Here is a 15,782-nt window from a genome sequence, read left to right as displayed (position 1 = left end):
GATGACACAATTATTACAAAGTATCTTCTCACTGTCTACAAAGAAAAACTCAGTCTTTTAATATCAGAATGACTATCTCAAAATCACTGACTCTTTTTTGCTTTTCCCCTGCATGTACCTGAACAAGTGGAATAGAACCTGGAGGCTCTGCCTGCTTGTTTGTCTGGCTGAGTGGCTGGGGCTTCCTGAAACTGAGAGGCCAGTCCTGGAACCCTGCCTGTGTTGCCTTACATAAATCTACCATAAATACATACTTGTCCAGCCAGGGTCAGAAGGCAAGTCATTCCCCACCCTGTGCACTGGCATAAATCTCCCAGAAATACCCACTTGTCTACCCTGTTTGGCTGGCATAAATCTCCCAGCAATACACACTTGTCCTGCTGGGGTCAGAGGTGAGGACGCACTCCACCCACGTGCCGGCATAAATCTCCCAGCATACCCACTTGCCCAGCTGGGATCAGAGGTGAGGATGTCCGCCACCCGCGTGCCAGCATCAATCTCCCAGAAATACATACTTGTCCAGCTGGAGTTGGGGGAGGACATACCCCACCCTGTGTGCTGGCCTATGGGATAGTGCAGCGCTCCCAGGCACTGGGGTGTCGAAAGAGCTCCACTTCATCCCCTTTGGGTAACTAGATGTGCACCCTCCAAGGAGCCACCATGGCAGGACTCGACCTTTGAAACAGTGGCGAGCTGCTAATAAGCCAGGGCCTTGGGCCAAGGGGAGGGACGGTGCTATTGGTTGGTAGGGCACCCTCCTTCTCAGCCGGGCTTTATAAAGACTCCGCCTGGCACAGGTTGCCTGCCCAGCCGGCAGCAGGCCCCAAGGCAGCATGGCTGTTCTTGGCGTCACCATCGCCCTGTTGGGGTGGGTGGTTGTCCTCCTGCTTGTCTCTGTCTGGAAGCAGATCCACAGCAGCTGGAACCTGCCCCCAGGGCCTTTCCCACTCCCCATCATTGGGAATCTCCTGCAGTTGGATCTGAAGGACATTCCCAAGTCCCTCGGCAGGGTAAGCAACATGGTTCACTTTGGGGATCATGAAGCAAAGGTCTGATGGACATTCACAGTCCAGTAAGCTGCTGTAACTTAGTACTAATTGGTCTTGAACTACTGGATTGACACATCCTCCAGGGCTAAGACAGATTAGCTGACAGTACAGCTTGGGTGCCAAGCATACAGGATGGGCATTGGCCTGGGCAGGCCCTGGAGTCTCTGCCCAGGCCTAGTCATTGGAGCACCCTCAGGCAGGCTGGTGTGGCTCATACATTGCTATGGGCAACATAATTCAAGCAGCACAGTACGTCCGTGACCAGTGTGCTCAACAGGATGTCAGCTTGTGTGGGGCCAGAGGACAGCCTTAAAAGCCAAGAGTTAGGCCAGCCTGCTTGTGCCAGAATAACCCCTAACTCAACTGCCATGTGACTGTCAGCACAGTGAGCAGGCTCTGAGCAGGCCTCAGCCCTCAGTGGGCTGGTAAGGGAAGGCAGAGAATTCCCTGCTCAGGACTGGCCATGGCATCCAGTGGCAGCCACATGGCATACAGTGGTGGGACCCCGACTCCAGGTCAGTTGCAGCCCTGGGGTCTGAGACTTTAGCTGGGGGCCCAGACCATGGGATGACAGTATCAGCAGTGCCTATGTGACCTCTGGGACTGCGCTGATGTGTCCAGGTGGGCAGCTGGGTTGTGGATACCAGCAGAGGTCCCATTCTGGGCTGGGAGGAGATGGCTTCTCCTCAGGGTCCTCCATGGGAGGTGGTGGGTGCTCCCAAGGTGGACCAGGGCAGGGTGGGCTCCTTGATTTGCACTGGCTCACCCCATTCACGCTGGCCCTCACAGCTGGCTGAGCGCTATGGGCCAGTGTTCACTGTGTACCTGGGCTCAAGGCGAGTGGTGGTCCTGCATGGCTACAAGGCGGTGAAGGAGGTGCTGCTGAACCACAAGAATGAGTTCTCGGGGCGCGGCGAAATCCCGGCCTTCACAGAGCACAAGGACATGGGTGAGTGTGCATCCCGGGCACTGGGCAACCTGACAGGGTGCACATGACCCTGGTCGAACCCTTGGTCTCAGTGGAGCAGCAGTACGGCGCTTATCTGCACCCAGGTTAGCTGAAGAGCACTGCATGGTCCCTGTGCTTGGGATCTCCAAAGGCAAGCTCCTCTGACATACGCGACCCTGACTGACCTGTCTATGGAATGGGCAAGATGAGAGCCTTAGAACGTGTGTGAGGAGACTGTGGTCAGTACCCACAGTTCCAGGTGTGTGTGTGTGTGTGTGTGTGTGTATGTGTGAAAGAGAGATCAGACTGGTCAGTGCCCCACAGTCTCAGGGGTGTGTATGTGTGTGTGTAGATTGGTCAGTGCCCCACAGTCTTGGGTGTGTGTATGTGTGTGTGTGTGTATGTATGTGTGAAAGAGAGAGAGATCAGACTGGTCAGTGCCTCCCAGTCCTAGGTGTGTGTGAGCTTCCTTAGGGCTCATTCTTCCTCTTGAGCAGCCCCCTTTCTTTGCCCCTTCCTCCTGAGGATGGCCCTTCCCCTTATGTCTGCCCCCGCTCCTGCTGGCCTCTCCCCTTATGTTCTGCTCCTCCCACCTGAGGATTACCCCTCCCCTTACGTCTGGCCCCTCCTGAGAGCTGGCCCCTCCTTAGGGATTATCTTCAACAATGGACCCACCTGGAAGGACACCAGGCGGTTCTCCCTGACCACCCTCCGGGACTACGGAATGGGGAAACAGCGCAATGAGGACCGGATCCAGAAGGAAGCTGGCTTCCTGGTGCAGGAGCTGAGGAAGACGCAGGGTGCGTAACCTCCAGGGGCCCCAGGTGGCGGGGTAAGGGAGACATCTTATAGCCGGCGTCATCTGTCAGGGGAGCCACGGGGGAAAGAACCCTCCAGGGGCTCATACACCCCCTTTGTCAATTGTCAGTAAATTATGGGACCACCAAGCAGCCTGGTTGGGAGTGGAGAAGTCATCAGAGAGACTTTTCCCCATGCCCACAGAGATATGAGCCACTTGTCTCCTCGTGATCACGCCCAGGGTACTGCCAGCCACCTATGTTCCGCCTCCCCCCCCAACACCCACAGGGGCTGTTAGCCCACCAGTCTGTCCCTGTCACATCCTGTGACCCCTGTCTTCCAGGTCAGCCCTTCGACCCCACCTACATTGTGGGCTGTGCGCCCTTCAATGTCATCTCGGACATCCTTTTCAATTATCGCTTTGACTACCAGGACAAGCAGGCGCTGCGGCTAATGAGCTTGTTCAACGAGAACTTCTACCTGCTCAGCACGCCCTGGCTCCAGGTGAGGCCCCTCCTTCCCACTGATTTCTTTTTGTAGTTTCTTTTAGAAACAGGGAGGAGCAGGATTCAGGTCATGCAGTGTAGAGGGGCCCACCCATGCCCGAGCTTTGACTCATCTATCTGAGGGGTACTGTGGGTGCCCATGCCCTCTTCCCAAGCACAGGACTTGCTGCGGTGGGCACACGGCACACTTGACACTGGGCCAGTTCAAGTGTGGAGGACTGACTTGCCCAGCACAGAACGTTACGTCATGCTCAGAAGGAAGTGTTGGTGACAGTCTCTCTCTCTCCCCATGAAGGTTTATAATAACTTTTCAAAATATGTGCACTACCTGCCTGGAAGCCACAGGAAGCTGATGAAAAATGTGTCTGAGATAAGACAGTACACGTTGGCCAGAGTAAAGGAGCACCAGAAGTCGCTGGACCCCAACTGCCCCCGGGACTTCCTCGACTGTCTGCTCATGGAGATGGAGAAGGTGCCCACCCCCACCCCCGCCCTCGCATGGCTGGGTCCCCGGTGTAGGCTGTGGCCCACTTGGGGGCATCCACACTATCTCAGGGGCCATGCTTTCTGCTCCTGAGTCCACACAAATGCTTCAGCATCCCTGTGTTCCGCTCAGGAGCAAAGGTGGGGGGTACCTGGGGTCTTATCTGCTTAATGTGTAGGATCCTCACCTGAGGAGAAGCCCCCAGCACCCCTTAGTGGCTCTCATTCCCACTTCTGCATCTGCAGCCCCAGCACTGCCTCTGGCTCAGATTGCTATGGCCCCTTGCATCCTTACTTGTCCTTTATGACAACTGTGGCCATCAGTCATGCTGACCACTCCTAGACAGCTTCCAGGGCCATCTGGAGTTCCCCTCCACCCAGATCCCCCTGGGATGAGGACACCTCCACCCAGCTTCCCTAGGGACAAAGGACACCTCTACCCAGGTCCCCCTGGAGATGAGGATACCTCCACCCAGCTCCCTAGGGACAAAGGACACCTCCAGCTGGGGTCCCCTGGGATGAGGACACCTCCATTCGTGGTCCCCTGGGGTGAGGACACCTCCAGCTGGGGTCCACTGGGATGAGGACACCTCCAGCTGGGGTCCCTCTGGGATGAGGACACCTCCAGCTGGGGTCGCCTTGGTGGTGAGGACACCTCCAGTTGGGGTCCCCTGGGATGAGGACACCTCCAGTTGGGGTCCCCTGGGATGAGGGCACCTCCAGCTGGGGTCCCTCTGGGATGAGGACACCTCCAGCTAGGGTCGCCTTGGTGGTGAGGACACCTCCACCCAGTCTCCCTGCAATCAAGACACTGGTCTGGACAGAAAGGAGGAGATACCAACCTCTGTCACCCAGCTGTCCTCAGGGGCTGTCCCATGGCCAGGCATGTGTCACTCTGCTCTGGGAATGGATCCCAGGGCCTGGGCCAGGGCCTGGTGCTGCCCCCATTTGTCTCCTAGGATCCTTGGTGTCCCCACAATGAGGTAGATGAGGTGGACTAGGTGGACATGCTCCCAGTCATCTCTTTGGGTACCACCAGGCACAACTGCCCCTCCCCCTGCAAAACTGAGGGGTTCTGACCAACCTGAGATGCCCTCTCATTGGGTCCCTCTCTGTTTCTACTTTCTCAGGACAAGCACAGCACAGAGCCCTTGTACACAACAGAGAATATTTCTGTGACTGCGGCTGACCTATTCTTTGCGGGCACGGAGACCACCAGCACCACCCTGCGCTATGGGCTCCTGATCTTGCTGAAGCACCCAGAGGTTGAAGGTTCGCTAGGCGACAGCTTGTCAGCTAAATGCTGTATATTGTCAGCCCTTTGGGTGGTGGGGATTCCGGGGAAGCACCAAGAGTGGGGGGACCTGGGACACCAGTCCATGGCTGTCCTACAGTGTAAGGGGCTGTAGGGTACTTGAGTGAGCAGTCCAGGGGTGATCTGATAGATTGGTGAGCTTTGTAGGCAGTAAAAGACGTGGTGTCAGAGCAGGTGAGGAGGTCTGGGCCCACACATTATTTTTCCAAGCTCCAGAAAGCATGTTTCCTGGCTCAGTAGAGATCTTGTAAGGGCACCCACATGTTCCCAGGCTGAGGAGATGACCTCTAGCTGAGAGGAAGTGAAGGGTGGCCACCACATCAGGGTACCCTGTTTTCTGGAAAGTTGTGTGGTTTCTTATTGCTCTGTGGCCTACTGCTGCTGTGTGCAACTGCTGCTAGCCACCACATGGCTCCAGTTAAGTGCGCTCAGCGTTCGCCATGTTGCCTGCTCCTGGGAACTGATGCTGTAGGATTGAACAGGTGGTTCTGGTTGTAAAGGCCAGTTCTCTCTCTGCTCTTTGCAAGACAGAAAAGGAGAGAGGAAAAGGGACAAAGACCCTTAGAGGGGATTTTTAATTTAAAAAAAAATTTTTAACTACATTTATTTCATTTTATGACACAGTTTCATAGGCTCTGGGATTCCCCCAAACCCTCCCCCCACATTGAATTCCTCCATATTGTTACAGTAGTGCCAGATTATAACCGGTCATGATTCCTTCATTGCGGGCAAGGATCATGCAGATAGTCCAGCATCTTATTGTCCAGATAAATCCAACAGTTTCATTGGGGAACCATCCCTGGTCTGAAAGTAGGGCTGGCAGAATATCATCCTCTCCAGTGAAAAGCCTCTACACAATTTCAACAACAATTTACAACAGCATGTATTTAATTGACATGGTATTGAGTATGTTAAAAAAAAATCCAAGTTCTTAACCACATCCTGTAACTACTTCATTGACATTAGAGGGGGATGTTTTACAGATTAGTTGCTACTGTGATCCATGCGACTGGCCAGGGATGGAGACAGACGTAAGATAAAGACTTTGAAAGCGGGTTGCCAGAGGGAAGCCCCCTTCTCTGAAAAAGCTGTCTCTATCTTTTATCGAACTGCTTGGGCAGTCAAATTAGGAAGTTGATGTGGCACCAATGTTGATAGCTCCGTCCCATATTGATGCTAACCAACCAATGCTTGCTGATCAGGAAGCAACAGCAAGATCCAAGTTCAGAAGTCAGGATATAACTGTCTCAAGGATATCAAAAAACACACAGCCCTGTGTCTTTGGCCCAGCTGCAGACCCTTGCCTGCAGGCCTCGATCTTGCCCTTGGACTTTTGCCCACTTGTGGGCCATTGCCCACTGAGTTTGACCGCAGTCCTGAGACCAGCAGTCTGTGAGCTCAAGACTCCAGACACAGTCTGTCCTGCTCTTCTTTATCAAGTCGCACTTGTTTATTTATTTATTTTTTACAATCTGCCTGTGGGAGTAGTATTGCAGGAGAACTTTGGAGCATATTCTTACGGGACCCCCTTGTGTGGTGCTGACTCCTGGGGGCTTCACAGAAAACTTGTCACAGAGTGGCATGCCCATAGTCTCCCACACCCCACACATCCCCACATGTCCTCACGTGTCTCCAAGTGTCTCCACATGTCCCACCCTCTTCCCAGGGGAATGCTGTGCCCACTGCATATGTGATCTATGCACATGATCATGCCAGGTTGTGTGGGTCCTCATGCTTCATCTGGGTGCCACACCAGACACGCTGCTCCAGCATGCTCCCCAGAATGTTCACTGGAGTTGGAGGCTGCTGTGTCTTTCCAGCCAACTGCACATCTGATGCTCAGAGCAAACACACCAAGGGCATAGTTAGTGCCAAGGTTTCTCCCTAAGGGTTTTTGTCATTCTCTATCCCTATCAAGTGGAGAAGAGCCAGGGGAGCATCATGACGTGAGACAGCACACACCACAGCTTCCTGTAGATGGAAATAGCACCCAGGCTCAGCTGTCACTGGGCTTGGTGGCCAACCTTCTTAGGGTGCTTCATGAGCTTCTGTGGAGACCTGTTGAAGTGAAAGGATGTTGGGGAGGTGGGTGGGTAAAAGGGTGCTGAAAATTGGGTAGGGTTCCTTGGAGCTTGTCCTCTAGGAGTCTCTTACACCTTGCAGAAAAGCTTCATGAAGAAATCGACAGGGTGGTTGGGCCGAGCCGGTTGCCTTCTGTCAAGGACCGGCTGCAGATGCCCTATACGGACGCTGTTGTGCATGAGATCCAGCGATTCATCGACCTTGTGCCCTCCAACCTGCCACACCAGGCCAACCGGGACACCACCTTCAGAGGCTACGTCATCCCCAAGGTCAGGCTGGGTGCCAGGGTCATGGTAATGCTACCTGTCGGCTCATCACTGGATCAAGGAAGCAGGAGTGGGGAAGGCAGTGGGGGTATCCCAGGGCATGCTTTGCATGGCTATGGCTATGGCTGAGAGGTGGGGAACAGGGGAAGTGGGGAAAGCTGCCTATTGCCTGAGTTTGTAGGATGAACAGCAGTCAACCCACCCTGCAGTGGGTCCTGTGAAGCCATCAGGACTTCTGTCTCCCTTTGGGCCTGATCCTGTTTGTTAGCTGTCCCTTCAGTTGTGAAAGATACGGGTCCAACAGCCTCCTTCCAGAGCCCCGGAGAAAGGCCTACACTGCCCTAACCTGCCCATGGCTGTGCTTCTTCCAGGGGACAGTTCTAATTCCAACTCTGGATTCCCTTTTATATGACAAAGAGGAATTCCCTGAACCAGACAAGTTCAAACCAGAGCACTTTCTGAATGAGGAGGGGAAGTTCAAGTATAGTGACTATTTCAAGCCATTTTCTGCAGGTAAGACAGTGTGGAGGCAACACCCGGCCTTGGGAGTCACCTCCTAGCCCTTCACTCTACCACATGCGCACACAGAGTCCCAGGGGAGCTCTTCCTGTGTAGGGGAGTTAACTCATGTTTGCCCAGAAGCCCAGGGAAGGTGGGGTGGGGCATGAACTCTTTTCCCACAGGCTGGACATTTTGCTACAGTCATTTGTTTGCAAGAGTGATTTATTTGAAAGGCAGATTGATAGAGAGAGAGGGAGGGAGGGAGGAAGAGAGAGAGAGAGAGAGAGAGAGAGAGAGAGAAAAATTGTTCATCAGCTGATTAACTCTTCAAATGGCTGCAATCCACAATGGCTAGGGCTGGGCCAGGCTGAAGCTAGGGCCCTCCTCTGCTGCTGTCTCAGGTGTGTGAGCAGGAACTGGGTGGGAAGTGGGCAGCTGGGACTCGGACTGGTGCTCTGTTGTGGAATGCTGGGAGTGCTCTGTGGCACCACAATGCCAGCCCATCTGTCATTGTCAAACTCCTTAGTGGGATTTAATGAAGGTCTTTCAAAACCACTGGCCTAATTCGCTACCATTTTAAACAGGGGTCATTAAACAGCTCTGGCCTTCCCTGGACTTGGCAATAGGGAGCCTCGAGCCTTCCCCAGTGTGCTTGTTGGCCCTTCCTGGGGCCTTGCTTTGGGTACGGATGAGGGGAGACTGCCAGCAGCTGATAATGCTGCAGTGGTGACCCTGCCCCTTTCATCACTGCAGGTTATGGTGTGGGCATTGGGTTGGCATTCTTTGCTGGGCAGAGCCCATTTCCCAGCCATACATGTGTTTTTGTAGACAAGTTCTGAATGGTGGGTGCTGTGTGAGGACTGGTTGCTGGACAAGCCAGCATTTCTCGTCTCCTCAACATGCTCTTCTGGGGGCAGAGTGCACTGTCCTCCACAGCCTCCTTCCCTGGCCTTTTATACACTGTCTCATGGCAGTGCTCCAAGCAGCATATCACTGGTGCTATGCTTTCTTGCAGGGAAACGAGTGTGCGTTGGGGAGGGCTTGGCCCGCATGGAGTTATTTCTGCTCCTCTCCGCCATCCTGCAGCACTTCAACCTGAAGTCTGTGGTGGACCCCAAGGACCTGGACCTCAGTAACACTGCAATCGGCTTTGGCCGCGTCCCTCCTCACTACAAGCTCTGTCTCATCCCCCGCTCTCAGGGGTAGCACCCTCCCCACTTCCCCAGCATCTTTGTGTACAGCGTAGTGTAGTCTCTGAGGGGTCAGGCATGGGAAAACACAGCCTAAGGTTTTCACAAATACATTGTGTGAAACTCTGGATCGGTTTAAATCTCCTAGAAACAGTGAAGAACTCATTCTGAAATTGAAATAACTTCTGAAAACATGCAGTGATGCAGCCATCAGACACAGCACCAACTGCAAGGAGCAGGGGCAGTGCTTCGCTGAGTTAAACAGAATAATGCAGTTTAGCCTTGGGGTGAGTTCCCTCGGCTGCACAGTGACCATGGCCATAGACATTGCAGTTGGTCTGAACGTCAACATCTGCGCTGATCTCTTAATACTAGAACTTAACTTTGTGTCTGGAAGGAGAGGGACCCTAGTGTGCTGTGAAACAAGAATGAGGAAAGCACAGAAAGTTCCCAGTGAGCTAAACATCAGTGTTGTAGATAGGGGCTCATAATGTGTCTCCTGCTCTGACTTGGCTAAAACGCAGTTGTGGACTCCCCAGATGCTGCCCCCAACCCCAATGTCTCAGCCCCCCAGCTCTCCTCAGATCACAGAGACACTGCTGCTTCCTCCATTGTGTCTGCACGAGGCCAAGGGGGTCAGGTCGACAAACCCTTCCTGGCACACCACACATTCTCTGTAAAGTTCTCTTTAATAAAGTGAGTGACAGCACATGCCAATAGTGCAGCATCTTTCTATCTCTCTTTGGCCCTCCTACCTCCCTCTTAGAAGGGACAAACCAAGGTGTCCTCCCCATCTCAAGACCTTGAATTCAACCTCCCATTCAAATTGCTTACACTATATCAGTCCTTGGATTTAGGGTGGAGGTATCTGGGGGCATTGTTCTCCTAGCTCACCCACTGTAGGGCATGGCTAGAATCAAGTCAGAAGATGGGCACATTAATGCATTGGAAGACCAGCTGGCATATGGACAGGTGCTATTTTTTATTTTCTACTTCTGCAAGGTGACAAGACCTTCTCTAGCAGAAAATGTATATAAATGCCTTCTGAATTCTCGGGGAAAGTTCTAGTGTACCACACAGTGATGGGGAATGCTGAGAGGGAGTGTGGGTGTCTTTGAGGGTAATTGTTGAGATGAAGGCCTCACTTCTGATCACCTAAGTCCCAGTCTGTACTCACTCGCGGTTGCCCAGATGCAGAACAGTGTAGGTGTTACTCCTCAAGGGTGGGCACTGGAAATATCACCTGAAAAATCCTGGTCTAAGGCCCTTTTTTTTTCAAAACAAGAGGTACAGAAGTCTACAAGGGGGTGGAGAAATAAAGGAGAAGGACAGCTGGGAAGGGATGTGCAGCTTGGCTCCCTCCCACCTACTGGCCGTGGCCTTCCTCGGCCCCAGGCTGTACGGCCACGTGACATGGGTGTCTCCACCTATGACCCTAACCCCACATGTGTGGAGGCTGGGAATGTGCCCCTTGCCATTGCATTGGTCCCAGCACCCCTCAGTGACTCAGAAGGACCTGCTCCTCTTACTTCTCACAGCTGGTGGTGTTGCAAACCCCAGCCACAGTCCCCTGTGCAATGCTCCTTCATCTGTCACTGGCCCTTGGTCCCTCTGAATGGCCATGTCATGCTCACAATAGGTGTATCTTGGTGGCAGTGCAATGCAGTGGGAAGAACTGGAGTGTCAGCCCAGTTAGGTAGGGACTTCAGTTTCCTTCTTTCAATGAAGGAGCATACCTGGAGCCCAGAGGACCCTGACAAGGCGGTGATGACGCCTCGTATCTGCCATGGCAGCTGCAAAGGCAAGCAGCCCCACTTCTGCTTTCCCATAAACAAATGCTGCACACACTCAACAAAACCTAATTTCCAGAATTACAATTCCAGATATATGTCAAAATAGCCTAATGACAGCAAAATGAAGTCTAGAATTGTGGGCAATATTCAGTGACCCCTACCCTGAGAACTCCCTTTTACCAGGTTTTTATTTTCTGATGGTGTCACTGAAACGTAGTTTCTATGCAGTAAAACTCATCAGTTTGAGCTACATGATGTGCTGTTTCACCTGTGTACTGTCATGAAGATACCAGCACAGTCACAACAGAATGTCCAAGACCTTGTTGCTGTGGCCCACGTGGGCCAGCACTGCCATTCTTTTTGTTGCTGAGTGTCATTTCTTTGTGTGAGTGTATCTTAATTTATTATCCATGGCACTTAAGGTCTTCAAGTTTTTTTTTTGTTTGTTTGTGTATATGTGTATTGTGAAAAAAGACACTGCCAATTATCTCACAAAAATCAGTGTGGATGCACTTTCTTTTTACTCAAGAAAATGCAAAGATAAAAGCATTGGGTCTCGTGAAAAGCATGCATACAGCTTCTGAGAATTTGGAGCTGGCTCTGTGATGCCAGTGTTCCCTGTAGGTGCCACTTCCTGCCCCTGCAGCTTCACTTCGGATACAATTCTCTGTTAATGGTCTGGAAAAGCAGCACAAGATGGCACGGGTACTTGAGCCCGTCACCCATGTGGGAAACTGCCCTCAAGCATCCAGGTCATCCCACAGCTAATGAGTCCAGCTGGTTAGAAAAGCCACGGATGGCACTGGAGGCTAAATCTGTCAAGTTAAATCCCAGAACCACCTGGAGAGTGCATAATCTGGGAGTGGACTAGAAGGGAAATAGTGGGCTCCTCCCTTTTGGGTTATCACTCCCACTGGACAGCACGAAAACCAGGACAGGGAGGGGTGGCTAGACAGAAAGGCACCTAACAGCATGTGTATGGGCTGGATAGTGGAGCTGGTTAGGTTGAACTAGGCTTCAAAGCCCATTGACATGTATGAGAGCTGAATGGGATGTGGAACAGACTGAACTAGTCTGCTGCACATAATGGCAAGCATGGGAACAAGGGCAGGGGGCAGGCCTGGTGGGGGTTATTGTGAGTTGCTCTGACTAGACTGCAGCTCCCACGGGTTTATGTGAGGGCCGAGTGTGTGCTGGGCAGAATCAGGCTGGACTGCAACACCCATTGGTTCCAGTGGAAGAGAGGGCTGGAAACAGAACCAACCCAGCAATTGCAACCACCAGCTGATTGGGGTGATGAACTATACCGGGCCCTGTACTTGCAAGTACACACAAGAATCTGGTCTGGGATCACCTCAGTTTCTTTTGGGATCTCCCCAATCAAACTGCCGCTCAGGACCCTAATCATGAAGAGAAGTGCAGGTTCCATGGTCTGCCATGGAGTGCAAGTGCCAGAGCTGAGCCTGCTAAGAGGCTCAGACGGAGCAGTGAAGAGCATAACCAGGTGCGCATGGAGGATATGGCAGTCCATCGGAACCTGCAGAGGACACCTGGCACCACAACAGAGGACAAAACAAATTAATCAGCTACCCCAGCCATATGTTGGCAGTGAAAAACTGGACAAATGGAGACTCTAAGGTGGACTATGTCAATCAGTGGATTCTGCAGCGACCTCATTATGCTTGGAATGGTGAGACTGGCAGCAATTCACAACTGTTGAACTATCAATACCACTTGAGCAAGGCCCTCAGAGCATGCCCCACATCAGGGACCTGGGATGGGTGGGAGACTGGATGGGGCTTCTCCCTTTATCTCCCCCTTTACCCCAGATACAGGGGAAAAAATGTGGAGATAATAGTGTTACCCACTTTCCTGTAGCCCTTGAACTTTTGTGCCCTAATTAACTATGTTAAGATTATATTAAAAAAAAAGTCAGCCACTGGTCAGGGAAGTAGACTCAGGGTGAGTACACCCAGGGCTGTTCTTTCAGTTTCAAACAGGCTGGAAGGGCTTGTCTGAATTGAGTTTCTAGTGCAGGGGCTGTTGTCAGTGGACCTTCCTACTTTGAAATGCCTCATGCTGCCTTCCTGTCCATCCAAGTGGGTTAGCACTAGCAGGGCTTGGCTACCAGGGTGCTGAGAACCCGGAACTCCATTTGGGCTTCCACATGTAGGGGATGTAGGAGCCCAAAGCCTTGAGCCATCTTCTGCTGCTTTTTGAGGCACATTAGCAGAGAGCCGGACCAAATGTGAAGCAGCTGGGACTTAAACCAAACTCCAGTATTGGACGCTGGTGTCTCAGGTGGTGACTTAACCCACCGTTCCACAATGTTGCTCACATCATATGCTTTTATACCTGTTTTTATTCTCTACAAATCACGTATTGTGAGAAACTAGGAAAGGGTACAATATATCTTTTCTTAAGATGTATTTTTTTTTTTTTATTGGAAAGTCAGATATACAGAGAGGAGGAGAGACAGAGCGGAAGATCTTCTGTCTGAAGATTCACTCCCCAAGTGATTGCAATGGCTGGTGCTGAGCCGAAATGAAGACAGGAGCCAGGAGCGCCTCCGGGTCTCCCATGTGGGTGCAGGGTCCCAAGGCTTTGGGCCATCCTTGACTGCTTTCCCACGCCACAAGCAGGGAGCTGGATGGGAAGTGGAGCTGCTGGGATTAGAATCGGCGCCACATGGGATCCCGGCACGTTCAAGGTGAGGACTTTAGTGGCCACCGCGCTGGGCCCACTCACACACAATTTTTAAATATTGACCCTCAACAGAAAACTTTTATAATCATTTATCTGTTTATAAACTTATTTTCAGATTCATTTAGGCTTTTCAAGTACATGGTTACAATTTCTGATGTCCTTAACTGTCTAGGACCTCTATGGATGAATATTATCTATGGATGAATATACTGTAGCACATATTCTTGATCTGGTTCTAACATAAAGTGCTTTAAATATCTCACCAATAAAACAGGAAGGAATTCCCCTTCTATTTATAGTTGAGTTTTTTGTTTTTTATTGAATCTTTTACTCATCATGTGTATGTGAGGGGGGTGAGTCAATGAGAGCTTATATATAAGCATCCTCCTAATTATGAATTTAAACTGTAGCTTTTAAAATTTTTTATTGGAAAGTCAGATTTACAGAGAGGAGAGGCAAAGATCTTACATTTGCTGGTTCACACCCCAAGTGGCCACAATGGCTGAAGCTGAACCAATCTGAAGCCAGGAACCAAAAGTTTCTTCCCAGTCTCCCACATGGGTGCAGGGTTCCAAGGATTTAATGCTTTCCCAGGCCACAAGCAGAGATTTAGATGGGAAGTGGAGCAGCTGGGATATGAACCGGTGCCCATATAGGATCCCAATACATGCAAGGCAAGGATTTTAGCCAGTAGGCTATTGTGTTGGGCCAGAATTGTAGCGTTTAGATGTGACACCTTTATTGCCCTTCCGTACGTTGTGTAGTTTCTGGATATGAATTATTTTGGCATGGTATTATCAATTATATAAAAATGTTATCTACTTGTGAAACAGAAAGACAAAGCTTCCATAAGCTTGTTCATTTCCTCAAATGCCTGGAATGTCTGAGAATCTTGAATTCCCTTGCAATGGAAAGAGTGTTTACTGGGGGCTGATGTTGCAGTACACAGTTGGAAGAGGTTTTGCTGATAGGAGCTGAACCGGGATTTTTTATTGGAGTGGGGAGGTATGGCTACTCCCAGGCTCTGGCTCATCTCCTTGCCATGTGGCACTTTGGTGATATATGCTGGTGTCCTTGCTTCTTCTGCACACAGTGCACTAAACTGGCAGTGTCACTATTGCCTCTTCAGGAAGGTCATGTATCAGTTATCCTGGGCCCGTTAGGGGAGTCTCTAATGGGCAGTAGGTCGTCCTTTGCAGTTAAGGTGTGGATACTCCTTGCTCCTTGTTGGCTTGTGGCTGGGGATGAATCTATGCCAGGTTTGTGTCCTTTCTCAGCTGCTGGTGCCATGCTAGGACAAAGCTGACCCATCAGCTCACCTCACCCACCCCCTCCCAGGATGTACATTAGGAGAAACCTGGAATCGGGAAGTGGAGCTGTGGGAATGAATATTCCAAGTGGCATTTTACAGAGCCAGCTCATTTACAACCTGGGTATAATTTAACTCACAGGCCTAGTTGTTTGCTGCCTGGCCAGCAGAATTTCTCCACCATGCCATGTTCTTTCATTCTTGAATGGAAAGTGTTAGTATAGAGTTAGGTGGGTGTCTCCCTCCCATCTCACCCCTGTTCCTTAAGCCTTTAAAGAGAAATCTCTGCACTGAATTCAGTGTTCTGACACAGGAGTGCCACAGGTTTTAATTGGGTTAATGCATTTGAATTTATTTCAAACTTGCCTCAGATGCACAGAATTTAAGTACCATTTCATTAAATTGCTACAGAGAGGAACTCAGACATATAGGCTATATTCTTGCTAACACCCACTTTGGTTATATGTTGTGTTCCTCAGAGCTCAAGCTACACTTGTCAGCTGGACTTCTGTGGAACTGACTGGCGCTGGGTCCCAGCTCCCTAGTCCTCATTTATTTCTGAGAATCTGTGCAGTCCAGGCCCACAGAAAAGAACCATGTAACTGGCACAGGGTGGTGCCCATGTCAGAGGGTCTCAGGCCTGTATCTGTGCCAGAGTAGTCTAGAGATCAGAGGTTCCCTCAAGCACTTATTAGGAACCGCAGTCGGACCCTAACCCAGGCCAAAAGGCAGAGTCAGGTTAACACTTCATCTGTGTCAGAGACGTGGTGTGTGTGTTTTGGGGGCGGGGCTTGTTAGACATCCCCTCTCCCCCCACGACTCAGCTGAGGCAGGC

At 51.3% G+C, this 15,782-nt stretch overlaps 1 protein-coding gene across 1 annotated transcript; it reads left to right on the top strand.

Moving 5' to 3' along the window:
* Positions 1-797: 797 nt before the first annotated feature.
* LOC121163927 (cytochrome P450 2E1) lies at positions 798-9,850 on the top strand. Its single transcript, XM_040991695.1, has 9 exons — positions 798-1,010; positions 1,839-1,998; positions 2,649-2,798; positions 3,140-3,300; positions 3,598-3,774; positions 4,916-5,057; positions 7,264-7,451; positions 7,820-7,961; positions 8,965-9,850. Exons 1-9 carry the CDS (start codon positions 834-836, stop codon positions 9,153-9,155), a joined length of 1,488 nt encoding a protein of 495 aa, XP_040847629.1. The 5' UTR covers positions 798-833; the 3' UTR covers positions 9,156-9,850.
* Positions 9,851-15,782: the final 5,932 nt, after the last annotated feature.

The sequence above is a fragment of the Ochotona curzoniae genome, unplaced genomic scaffold (assembly GCF_017591425.1).
Source record: "Ochotona curzoniae isolate NIBS_2020 unplaced genomic scaffold, NIBS_Ocur_1.0 contig_66, whole genome shotgun sequence".
NCBI lineage: Eukaryota > Metazoa > Chordata > Mammalia > Lagomorpha > Ochotonidae > Ochotona > Ochotona curzoniae.
Note: the sequence above shows the minus strand (reverse complement) of the source record. Positions and strands in the feature narration are given on the sequence as shown.